This window comes from Dermacentor silvarum, chromosome 9 (assembly GCF_013339745.2).
Source record: "Dermacentor silvarum isolate Dsil-2018 chromosome 9, BIME_Dsil_1.4, whole genome shotgun sequence".
Classification (NCBI taxonomy): domain Eukaryota; kingdom Metazoa; phylum Arthropoda; class Arachnida; order Ixodida; family Ixodidae; genus Dermacentor; species Dermacentor silvarum.
In genome coordinates, this window is record NC_051162.1 from 37,692,043 (window position 1) to 37,705,002 (window position 12,960).

General features: G+C 47.1%; 1 protein-coding gene across 1 annotated transcript in view; it reads right to left on the reverse strand.

Moving 5' to 3' along the window:
- Positions 1–440: 440 nt before the first annotated feature.
- LOC119464708 (uncharacterized) overlaps positions 441–12,960 on the reverse strand; it is a 42,995-nt gene continuing 30,475 nt past the window's right edge. The window contains exons 4-5 of the mRNA XM_049655267.1: positions 1,934–4,442; positions 441–1,699 (exon numbers count right to left, since the gene is read on the reverse strand). Coding sequence (XP_049511224.1) covers positions 727–1,699; positions 1,934–3,540 — 2,580 coding nt within the window. The 5' untranslated portion in view covers positions 3,541–4,442 and the 3' untranslated portion in view covers positions 441–726. The remainder of the gene's footprint in view (positions 1,700–1,933; positions 4,443–12,960) is intronic.

A 12,960-nucleotide genomic window follows, 5' to 3' on the forward strand; every position in this document is an offset into this window, starting at 1 on the left:
CGAGGGGACCAATGTTTATTAGTCATATCATACGAAACTAACGAAGACACCAAGACCAGGATATATATATATATGTAGGAAGTATTTATTCAGATCCGGTGTTCAATAAATTAAAAAAAGTGCAGGCACACGTAGAAAATCAAGAACATTTATTTTCAACATTTCGGCTGTGGTCCCGCCTTCATGAGGGCCAGACCCCGGCCGAAACAGTCGAAATTAAATGTTTTTGCTCTTTTACGTGCGCCTGTGCTTTTTAAATTATATATATATACTTAGAGAGAGAGAGAGCGAAAGAGAGAGGTGAAGGAGGGAGAGGAGGGGTAGTCGTCCAGGTAGAACCTCCCCTCCCCAAAATAAATTTCTGGCTATGCCACTGGCACAGGATGTATCACAAGAGCACACACATTCAGAATATGGTGAAAGCAGTGATGACTCGCACAAGATGACAGAACGCTTTATTAAACAATGGCGGGAGTGACATTGAATGTACCACTGCACACAGCAGTTACGTATATTGCAAACTAGTGCTAATAGTGCACTAAAATGAAATAAAATGCAGGAATACTTTTCAACATAAATATAAACTCACCGAGTCACTCATTAAGACACTGAGCTTGGCTGGCGCTCGTCTACGACACTGCCGTATGGGGGAAATTAAAAAAAATCTGATGTAGCTTCATTGTCCTGTACAAACACTTTGGTCTGTTTAAGGTAGACCTAAGGCAGCTAAGGGCTTAGCTTTTTGTATTTCTTGCGCAGCTGTACCAGTTCGTTTTGCTGTTCCTTAAGCAACCGCTCCAAATTGTCTGTATCTGTAATGCTGGACACCTCTGCACTCTGCTGCAAAGTGTCCGACGCTCGGGGCTTCAGTTCAACCACTGAGACCAGCTTGTCTGACGATAACCTCACCACTGGGCTGGATGCCAACAGAAAGAGATCCTCGTGCTTGACAGTGGTCAGGTTCACAAAGCCGTTCGCAAGCACTTGGTCATTCAGGTGATACATGCTCACAACACATGGTCTGTCAATGCAGTTTTTTGACGACATCATGGCCACATTTACATTATCATTCTTGTTGCTTGCATTGCGCTTGGCACTTGGGGCTACCACCTGGGGGTCTTGTTTTCTGCACTGCCTCTTTCGCCTGCGTGTTCTGTATTCCCGTAATACAGTCGATTTTTTGGGGGGCAAGCGCTTTGGTGCTTGTGGATGCTCCTTTTTTTTATTTACAACTGGTGGAACATAGTCACCACTAGCATCAGTGCTGCTCGTGCTGGAGGTGTCAGGCAAACTGCCGTCATTCAGTCCTGCTCTCTTTAATGGTGCAACTTCCAATGTATTGTTGTACACCTCAAGCAGGCTTTTTGGCTCAAATATCCTTTCTGCATCGTCAGCTTCAGCAGAGGACTCGGGCTTTGATGCTATTGGAGGTGCAAGATCAGCCTGCAAATGCACTGCGCTTTCTGGTAGAACAGCCTGTGAACTCCGAGGCCCCAGTGGCACTGAAGGTGTGCGCTTGACTCTAACTACTTTTGACGCTGTAACAGGCATGGTGCTGCCAGGGCAACCCGCTGTTGGTGCTGATGAGAGAGCAATGAGCTTTGGTTGCTTGATTAGTGAATTGGAGGTCGTAGTGCTGGTTTTAGACAGCAAGTGCTTGACTGATTCTGCAGCAACTATAGTAGCAGTACAGGTGATTTAATGAGGCTGGTCAGCCTTGAACAATAGGTTCTTGGTGTGCTCTCGATGGGTACATTTGCAGTGCATACAGGCGTAGACTTATTCGCAGCCGGTGCAGATGCGAGAAATGGCATAATCTGTTGATGTGGGTTCACAGGCTTATCGGTAATTTCGCCAGTTTCCTTTATGAATCGAACTACACGAGGCAAGAAGCCAATCTGCTTTTCAGGATGTGTGGTACTCTTAATAACACGAATAGGGCTTTATTGACTTCAAGACAACACACTGCAGCACCTCTCCAGTATCTGTGCGACAGTTGAGCTTGACTGCCTTAAAGCCGGCTGGCACTGAAGACCCATCGATGGGAACCATCAACTCTTCCACAACTTTCTCAGCCTGAGAAAGCACAGGTTCAGACAGTGTTTCCTTGCTGCTCATCTCCGTGGCAGTTGTAAAAGGTTCAGTGCCGATGCCCCCTGCAGGTTGAGGCACCTTCACAGGCCTGAGAATAGAAGGCCTGTTCGTCTTTACGATCCCTGTGGGTGGCTGCTGCAGCTCCTCACTATCTATATCTCTAAAGTGAAATGTGCTCACATCTTTTCCATCCCAGTGCAGCTTGATAATTTCATCTTTGGAAAAATTGTTGGATATGTTGTTCTTAACGAGGAATGCCTCAAGTCCATTTTTCACTTCATCGGAGCTGAGCGATGGAAGCTCATCTGAAGTGATGACGATACGACGGAGAGGTTTATGAGCGATACTCTCTTTTTGCACAGTTGCATCCTCATTCTTGGCACTGGGCACTGAGCGGTGCAGAGATTCAGGTTTTGTTTTTGTGTTAACTCCTCTGCTCTGATCATGTGATGATTTGAGGTGAACCTTTTCTGCATCTGTTGTGTTGAAATTGCTTGAAACTTGTTGAGGGACCCCTTGGTATGCTTTTAGAGGCAAGGTGTCGGGTGAAATTCCGTGCTCTCTTTTTATTTTAACGTTTCTGTCTACTTCCAGTGACTTTTCTTGAAGCTTGCCAACATCCACCACGTTCACACCACTTGAACCTTGTTCAGGGTCCCTCTGGTATGGTGTTATAGGCAAGGTGACAGTTGAAACTCCAGGCTCTGTTTTTATTTTATCAACCACCACATTCGGACCACTTGAACATTGTTCAGGGTCTCTCTTGCTTGCTTCTGAAACCCGGGCATCCTTTTCGACCCGATGTAATAGAGATACCAGCCAGCCCTTTTCTTTCTCAGTAAACAAATTGCAATCCTGAAGTGTAGGCTCTTCAAGTGCCTTGATGGCCTCCTTCAGCTTGTTCAGCATATCTACCTTAGATCTTGGACAAGTGCTTCCGCTTGCGTTGCCTTGAGGTGCAGGTTTGAACACAATTTGTGATCCAATAACAGAATTTCCTGTCTTTGCTTGGAATGAACACAGCTCGATAACATCCCCATCTGACCCATTTGCTCCCACGCTAAGCATGCATGAGAGTGGAGGCATCTCAAGTTTTGCGTTGGTTTCCCCATCTCCATTTGTATCAGGCTTTTTGTAGTTCTCACCACCACACTTTGTACTACTGGCATCAGGTGATTCTCCTTCTTCAGTCTCTTGTGGGACTGCTAGTTCCAGAAAAGTCAGACCTTTTCCAGCCAAGCTGATGACGTCTGAAATCTTAATGCCGCAGCCATCCTCCTCTTGCTGTTGTCCAGATGCATACCCAATGGTCTGTGTTGTTTCGTTTACATCCTGCACCCCTCCAGCAACTCTTTCCTGCTTCCCTGCAGGCCTCCCCACATCCACTGGCTTGCTAGAGGCAGTGGGTGAAACAGCGCTTCTGTTCACAGCAGGACTGATAGGCATCGTTGTTCCTTGAGGTGGAACCACAAGAACTGTCTTGCCCGTAGTGGAGCCTTGTATCGGCGTTACACGGACGACAGCAGGAGAATGCCAGCTTTGTTGTACTGAGGTCGAGCATTTAGCCACTTTCCTGGTTGCCTGACTGCTGCTCTCGTCTTGAGCTCCCTTGTGACTTTACAGTTGGGATAGCTGCAGCGGACAGGTGTGACTCTGTGACCGCCATTTTTGGAGCATTTGCAGTGACCTTCACAAAATTATTTCCAGATGTCAGCTTGACGGTGCTCGCTGTCACTTTAGTCAAGGCTCTATCTACGTGACAGGGAGAACATTCCTGGGACATGCCGCCACAGTTTGGCCCCTTGCTGCCGGATTTCGCCAGTTGTGCTGTTATGACAGTCATGCCGTTCTGCATCTTCTTGACAACGAGAATAGTGTCATCATTTCTGCCAGCAGTGGAGTGCATGCTACTTTCGTTATTCACAAGCAATGTGGATGGCCTGCCTAAGTTTTCCTCCAACTGACCCAGTGGGTGTTGCAATGTACTAGGCTTATTCACACGAATCATTGGTGCTGGGTTATGCGATAGTTTTACAGGAACCACTGGCGCAAAGTTCTTTGATAATGCCTCGGAGACACTACCTCCACCGCTGTCTGGCGCAGCTGCAACAGGAGTCACAATCCTACCTTTTGGAAAGTTTGAGTTCACTTTTGAGATTGGTGGAGCACTCCTTTTCCCGAGTTTTTCTGTGGGTGAAGGTGTGGGCAAGATAGTCATCACTCTTGACACTCGTTGCATTTTCTTCGGTTTAGATGTTTCTTCTGGCTTTGGCATTGTCAACTGAACCTCTCGAGTCAGTGGGCTGTCAGCAGGGCCATCCGGTTCTGTTAAAACGGTCAGCTCGTGCCTGTAAAACAAATTTGCATTTTTCAGTGTCAAAAGCAAAAAGATGCGAGCATTTATACTGAGCACTATACAACATATAAAAGGTCAATAGCATGTACAACAAAAAGAACATCAGCAACTTATTTAAGTTAGACTGCAACATAACTTCCACAAAAAACATCTGTGAACCATTATTCTTGCGTGAATACATGGCCCTGGTTATACCAAATTTTGTGGCTCTTGTAAGTCAGTGCATGCATAATATTGTCCATTAAGCTTTTACACACAGGAAATCATCACTAGTCACGCTTCTGATCAATGTACTCATAAAATTTTACTCATGCAGACCTCACTTCTTTTGCACTATCCATTTTTCATCAGCTATGCACTAGTAGTCTAGTTACTTTCTAATTATCTCCAAAACAGAGCAAGCAAAATCATCTCCAAAATAGAGCAAGCCAAACACAAGAAAAAGAAATGCAAAATACAATTGAGCTTTTATTTCCTAAGAACAACAACAAATAGTGCTAAAGCACTGAATAGTGCGAAGGGGCCTCTGTATCCTGTTCATCACTACTTTGAATGAAAGCTTCACTGCACAGGGAACTATACAGGTCAGTATAGACTTCTTCCGCTGCTATTACTATGTCATCGAAATTGCTGATATTACCCTGCTTATCTTTCAGTGCATACATTTTGCCTTGTCCTATGCCTGGTTTTCTTCTCACTGATTTCATGCCGTGTCAATATTTTACTCCTTCCTTAATCTTTTCCACGTTATAATTTCGGATATCCCTTACTTTCTTCGTGATCAGTTTTGACAGTCCAGCGAATTCTAACTGACCTCTTGAGTTTGACACTTTCATGTTTTGCCGTTTCTTTATTAGGTCCTTTGTTCCTTGGGAAAGCTTACCTACTGCTTGCCTTGGTGCCTTACCTCCCATTTCAATTGCTGCTTCTGAGATCAACCTAGTTGCCGTTTCATTCATTACCTCTTGTTGTCTTTATCTTCCTGTTCTAAAGCTGCATATTTGTTTGCAAGCAGCAGCCAGAATAGGTCTGCTTTTACCCTTAGTGCATTTAGGTTGGCCTGTTTCTTGAGTAATTTTATTCTTTCTCTCTTCAAATTGAAAGAAATCCTAGACCTCACTAGCCTATGGTCACTGCACTTTACCCTACCTAGCACTTCTACATCCTGTACTATGGTGGGATCGGCAGAGATATAAAATCTATTTCATTCCTTGTTTCTCCATTAGGGCTTTTCAGGTCCACTACCTGTTGCTGCGCTTCCTGAAGAAGGTATTCATTATTCGAAGCCTATTCCTTTCCGAATAGGCTGATGATGAAGATGATTCCTTTCCACCGATTTCACCAACATCTCTCTTCTAGTGTTCCTGGTATCGATGCCGTGGTTGCCAATTGCTCTCTCACCAGCCTGCTTTTTCCCCACCTTTACATTGATGTTGCCCATGACTACAGTATAGTGAGTTTGCACCTTTCTAATCGCCAATTCAACATCTTCATAAAACTGTTCGATTTCTTCATCATTGTGACTAGAGGTTGGAGTGTAGGCTTGTACTACCTTCATTCTATACCTCCTATTCAGCTTGAGTACAACGACTGCTACCCTTTTCTGTTTTGTAACAATTTTTTTTGTAGCAAAGCTGTTTTGTGGCAATGCAGGCGCAGCCACATTAGCATATTGTAGCAGTCCTGTAGCACAAAATCTTGCATTTTAGATCAGTTGGAGCGGGAGAAAAGCAAGTGCATGACATTTGGTGCAGCTTATTACTACACGATTGTTAAGTACTTCTTTAGAGCAAATGGACACAAGCGAGACAGACTGATGCAGCCATTTAGCTCGCATGCCCTGAGCAGAAAACGTTGCAAACATACTTTCTTTGCCTATGTAAATGGCACTTCTAGACTACTGAGAATAGTTTCATGCAATCAGACATAATACAAAAGCGACTAGAAATGCAGAAAAACAATTTTGTGCAACAACAATGCCTAGCCGCGGGCCCGAGGTGTCGACGCTCGATGTGCTTAGGTGCGCAGTCCGAAGTGCCGATGCGCGAAATGCCTAACCGCGGGCTCGAGGCATCGCTGCTCGATGTGTTTAGTCACGCAGTCCCAAGTGCCGATGGGCGAAATGCCTAGCCGCGGGCTCGAGGAGTCGACGCTCGATGTGCTTAGTCACACAGTTCCAAGTGCCGATGCACAAAATGCCTAGCCGCGGTTCGAGGAGTCCAACACTCGATGCGCTTACTCACGAATTCAGAAACATAAAGTGCTGAAAGGCTTAACTGCATGTCCAAACGAGGATTCCGTGTGTGAAGTTTGGTCGCGAAGTCCACGTTGCCTATGCTCAGAATGCTTAGCTGCGGGTCTGTCCACAAACGGAAGGATCGGCCACGCTACTGCAATGTCCACGTAGTGCCCAAGGCAAAGGTGGCGCTTTGATGCACTTGGCACAAGTTGCACTTCGGTGGGCGCATCAAAGCGCAGACAAGTAGAATTGTAGAAAAATGGCACAAATGGCGCAGTTGGGCCACCACAGTTTTATGTGCACCTAAGTTGTTTCTAGGCATTACACAAATGCGATGATGTTTCTACACTCCATTTTACCAACTTTGTACACTGCAGCAAAGGCAAATGTCAGCCAATCAGCAGCAAGAGCCAGCTGTGTTCTGAGAAGGGCGTCACTGACCCTTCTGTGAAGCTTCCCTTCAATTGGATTCGGGCCCATGTCAGTCAATCAGTAGCAAGTGTTGTAGATGCTGTCATCTAGTGAAAGCCAGGCGAGATAGAGTTCCCCGTAACGGTGCGTGGGAGGTGATCTGGCCCCCCCAGTGCGTGACTTCCTTCTTTTTCAGATGGAACACGTCTGAGGGACTATTAAATGTGCGGTTATGTGACTCCTCATCTGGCCGTCTCATTCTTCCCTCCAGGCTACAACATGGTGTAGAAGAACTGCTCCCAGCAGACATCAGCTCCTAGTCATCCTATGTGCGAAGGACGACGCTAGCAAGCAAACGCCGGTGGCTGCTCTCTATATGCACATCTTGGAACTCAAGCAGCACAACCCCTATCATTAGAGGTCATTGCATCGTTCGTAATCCAACCGCCGGATGCCTTCAACTTTTCGTCGCCGAACAAGTTGCCGAAGTGGAAACAAAGAGTGGAACATTTCCAAACCTCTTGAGGGTTGTGCGTGAAGCCCGAGAAACATCAAGTAGACGAGCTACTCTACATCATGGGCGAGCAAGCCAAGGAAATCTACGCCACCTTTGCTCTCGCTGAAGAAAACACCAAGAAATTCGACGGAGTCGTGAAGCAGCTCGACAAATACTTTATACCGCAACGCAACGTAATCTTTGAATGAGCCAGATTCAATACCAGAGCGCAGCAAGACAGTGAGCCGGCCAAAGGTTTCACTACTGTGCTTCACACACTTTCGAGTTCACAAGATTCCGAGTTCGTGCGCAACCACCTGGTAGTTGGGAAAAACGATAAGCAGCTATTCGCCAGGCTACAGATCGATGCAGACCTCACTCTTCAAAAGGTTTTTCAGTCCGTCTGCCAGATCGAGCGCATCCGTCAGCAACAAGCGAGGCTCCACAAGGAAGTACCGTCTGTGAACAAAGTTGCGTCCGGTCGCCAAACAAGTTGGCATACTTCGAAACAGACAAAAACAGCAGATATTCACGTGTGCAAACAAGACATCTTCATTCTCTGGTAAAAAACAGTGTACAGAACCCATGCTGTTGGTGCAGTCAAGTGCATCATCCTCGCACTCTGCTAACACACTCGGAAGTCTGCAGCAATTGCCGGAAAAAAGGGTCACTACGCCTTCGTATGCATGTTGTGGCACCTTGATTATGTCGAAACCCAACAAGTCACTCTAGAAACAGGATTCCTTGGAGCAACCAAGACGTTGGATGCTAGAACGTGGAAGGTAACAGTCTTGGTTTAAGGCCAGGCGGTAGATTTCAAAAGTGACACTGGTGCCGACGAAACCATCCTCCTAAAGCAAATATTCCAGATGCTCAAGGAATGACCGTTTCTCTCAGCTCCTCCTCGCCAGCGCCATGGTACAGATGGAAAACTTCTACCTACCACAGGAGTGGTCCAACTCGAGTTCATCTACCGCGACCGTACGACTACTCAGGCTGTCTCCGTCTTAGATGAGGTCCGCACTGCAGTGCTAGGCAAGCCAGTGCTCAAAGAACTCCGGATGTTGACATTTCTAAACACCATTTCTGAGAAAGTGAACCCGAAAGAACTTCCAGCGTTGTTCCGACACTAAGCAAGCTGCACAAGGAAAACTGGGTTCAGTTGCAAGCAGGAGCAAAACCTTTTGTGCCCAGCTGTCTGAGGCGCATCCCCATTCTTTATATGAAAAAAACAAAGTTCGAACTACAAGGAATAGTGAAAATCGGCAGCATATCCCCTGTTGATGAGCCAAATGAGTGGTGTGCACAAATGGTAGTCGTCTCGTTCCAACACCCTCCGGAGATGTGAGAATCTGCGTGGACTTCACAGAACTGAACCACCATGCTCTGAGAGAATGGCATCCTATCTCTTCCGTGAGACAGCGTGGCAGGGGCGCCTGCGCTCCCTGCCGTGCTCTCTCTCAACGGAAGCAGCGGCAGGTGCGCCCCTCGAGACGAAACTAATTTTGCAAGAGGGGGGAGAAAACGATAAGCAAGCGGCGCCTGCGCGGCCTATGCACCGCAGGAAGCAGCGGGAGGTGCGCCGTCAAAGCGAAAAGCTGCGTCTCTCGAGACAAAGCTGCAAATTTTGCAAGACTTTAAGTACGAGCTCGCGCAGTGGATGATATTGACGATTATGAAAACCGGGAACGCCACGGTCATGAAGGTTAGAAGCAGTGTCCATGCCGATCAACGGAAAAGGCGGGCTTCGTGCGCCACGACGAAAACCCCATGGGCAAAACCAACAAGGTGGTGTCCGAACTCTGGGAGCACATCGCTACTGACGATGAAATAGGTGGTGCGTCGATGGACGAGCTTCTGAGTGAAAATAGTGCTGCCTCGTTCTGCGAAGAGAACGCCGACGGGGCGATCGTTGTCGCAACAGACGGCGGCGTTGTGCGACGGAGGCGATGACAGCAGCAGCAGTGACAACGAGATTGACAATGGCCCGCCTTTGACACCGACCCCGAGGTTCAACCAAAGTGCAACATCGTCGATCGAGTCGCTCATTGAATTCATGCACGCTAAATTATAGCCGCCAGTGTTCGCGCATCAGATGGACGCGATGCACACAGCGGATGTGAATCCGAAACTTCCGCGAAAGCAAGTGCAGATTTTTATTTCAGCGTGCCCAACGATTGCGACGCTATTTAGAGGTATAAATAAGTTTCATTTTTCACGGCCTACTTTCTACGACGTCGATTTTTTATCGCAAGTGTTAATTTCGGTTTCGGGACTGCAAAGGTATATTCGGCATTTTTTTTTTCGCAGTCCAGATATATCGATAATCGGTTATAACGATCGGATTTCTCGTTTTTGTCGATATCGTTATAAGTGGACTGCACTGTATCAAACGTACATTGTTTTGCTTTTTGACTGGAATCGTTTTTCATCGGGCTGACACTGTTACTGATTTTCCGCTCAGTGCAGGGCGAGTGTGTATGAGATGCCCAACTGACACATTGCGTGCACAGCGACCGACAAATGTGCTCGCCACTATTATTGTGCTGAGCGTTTCGTTTTTCTGAGCCGAAGCTCACCCAATAAAAAGCTCGATCTTTACCTCATGCTCTCGGCAGTGCTAATTCTACCCCATCAATACCCAAGGTGACAATATTAAATTTGTGGAAGACTTGAGGCATCATTAACTAGCGTGAAAAAGACATTAGCCCGACAGCAAGCAGCCCACAGGACAGGTATGGGGTAAGTACAGCTAATGCAAGACAGGGGCCATTGGAGATCATTCTTTGTCGTGTAGTAAGCTTAAAAAAGACTGACAACCATTTCCCTCAATGTCGGCAAAAAAAATAATAAATAAAAAGAAAGGAATTAATGGTGTGGTGACACGAGCGTCAGGCAGTCATTTCATGGGACACTGCCACCCAATACAGTCAACGACCGATTTCCCGGACGCCTCAGACATGCCCGATAATTCAGACGGCTTCGCAGCACGTACCCCATAGAATCAATATATAAAAACTTTGCCGTCCGATTTTCTGGACTTCTTGCAATGACCGCAAGTCCAAAATAGCATTAACCCCTTAACCATTTCTGACGAGCACAGCTCGTCTTTGCTGAACTGTCCCAAAACCATTACACTCGTCCGCTCGGGATATCCTTTTAAGCATTTTGAACGAGATGCTCGTCTGCGGGCTAGTTGGTGTGTCGCTTCACAGAAGGCAGGACTGCGCAAGAAATGTTTTTTTCGAGCACCATTTTACATTTATTTGGGGGGCAACTCGTGTTTCAAAATATGACGTCCAGTGGATGCAATGCATATGTTGCTAGTCCGTCGTCAATCAAAAAAAGCCTTCGCTGTCGTCTAGCTCTTCAGACTATAATGATTAAAACGCCGAAGTTTGCTTTTTCTTCTGGAAGCGAAAGCGATGACTTCGAAATTAGCCGTTCATCAGATGAAGAAGACTGCTCAGAAGACACTATTGTAAGTGCGCGTCAGTGGCGGCGCATCGACATGAATGACATCTCCACGAATCATCGGTTTCCATTTTTGGGTGTCCATAGTAAGGCATTAAATTTAACATGGCCTGATGATTTGATAAAACTTTCTGAAGAGCGCTCTTGGTTTGTTTTTTATTGCTGATTACCAGCAGGTAGCTCACCTCCTTTATCACGAGCAATAATAAACTTTATTATGCTAATTTGACTTAGTATGTGCTTGAATTCTTTTTTCAACATCGAAAACTTGGTTTTTAGAATGAAAATTTTCAAAATCAAGTTATAAAAAAATAAGCAGTTTGAGCATATAAATCGTCAAAACAATAAAACGATTAAGGCGTTAATCCAAGCCACCACCAACGGCAACATTTTGATTATCTCACCGCCTCGAACTGGCGCTCCCGCACACAGATCCACTGGCAGCTGTAGCCACCACTGTGGCAACGCTATGCTTAGCTACTTTGAAGTTCGCCACCAAGTTTCTTGCTATTCGGTACCGTTTTTTTCATTGAAGAATTTGCCGCTGTTAACAATGACTCCGCCTTCGCATATCGCCTTCTAGCGCCCAGCCACGCCGCGCTACTGTCGGCGCTGCAAATAGAAAAAAATAAAGATGCAGCAGCACGCACTCGAGGTGCAGGCTCGGGACACGCAGTGTCGTTCTGAAAGCTAGCGACGCTGGTCGTCGCAGCTGCCGCTCGGCTCGCCGCCTTCACCTTCTGAGTAGGGACGACGGCACGGTGCGTACTGCCGCCGTCATGTCCTCCTAAAGTGGTGACCCGGGAGAACGCGCCTTCCACCGAGCGACACGCTGCACAGTTCACTGGCCGGAGCCGCAGTTCGACCCACCACTGCCGCCGTTCCCGTCCAGCTATGTCGGCGCATGGTTCACCCAGTTCGAGGCGGCTCTGCAGCTGAACCCCATATGGATCCAGGAGTTAAAGCATGCGGTACTGCTCGATGTCCTGCCGCTTGCTCTACAGCTCCACCTCAGCGTTCCATCGCCTGGCCTGCACCCGTATGATGAACTGCCGCAGTCGGCCCTCAACTTCTACGGCGCTGCCTACTAGGGCACTGCACGGGCCTGATTTTTCGGCCCGAGCCCGGCCCGGGCCCGCCTTACGGGGGCCGAGCCCAGCCCGGGTCCGCAGTACAAAGACCCGAGCCCGGCTCGGGCCCATGGTTCCAAACCCGGGCCCGGCCCAGGCCCAGGCGTTTATTACTAAGCTTAGCTAGGACCCGCATGTGGATGACCAGGCCCGGCCTGTAAGAAAAATTCTGTTTTGGCTTACAGATTGTACTGTAAGCCTCACCTTCTCGAGGTTTAATTAGCTGCAGTATATAAGCAATAAAAGACCGAAATCTTTGTTTCTCCCACGGGAACATCAGTGATCAGGACCATTGCCTGTGCTGCTATTTTTCCGCTGGTGCGCCTGCATGATTTGTACGATATGGTTCTATGAATGTCATTCAGCATGTAAATATACAGGGTGTTTCATTCTAGCTGCACGAACTTTTTAAAAATTGCCTGTCGCAGATTCATTATTCATGATCAGCCAATATTTATGACCCCTGCAGGACAAAGGCCTCTCTCTGTGATCTCCAATTACCCGTCTTGCGCTAGCCGATTCTAACCTTGCGCCTGCAAATTTCCTAACTTCATCACCCCACCTAGTTTTCTGCCATCGTCGACTGCGCTTCCCTTCTCTTGGTATGCATTCTGTAACTCTAATGGTTCACCGGTTATCCATCCTACGCTTTCCGTGGCCGGCTCAGCTCCATTTTTTTCGCTTAATGTCAACTAGAATATGGGCTATCCCAATTTGTTCTCTGATCCACACCGCTCTCTTCCCATCTGTAAACGTTAGG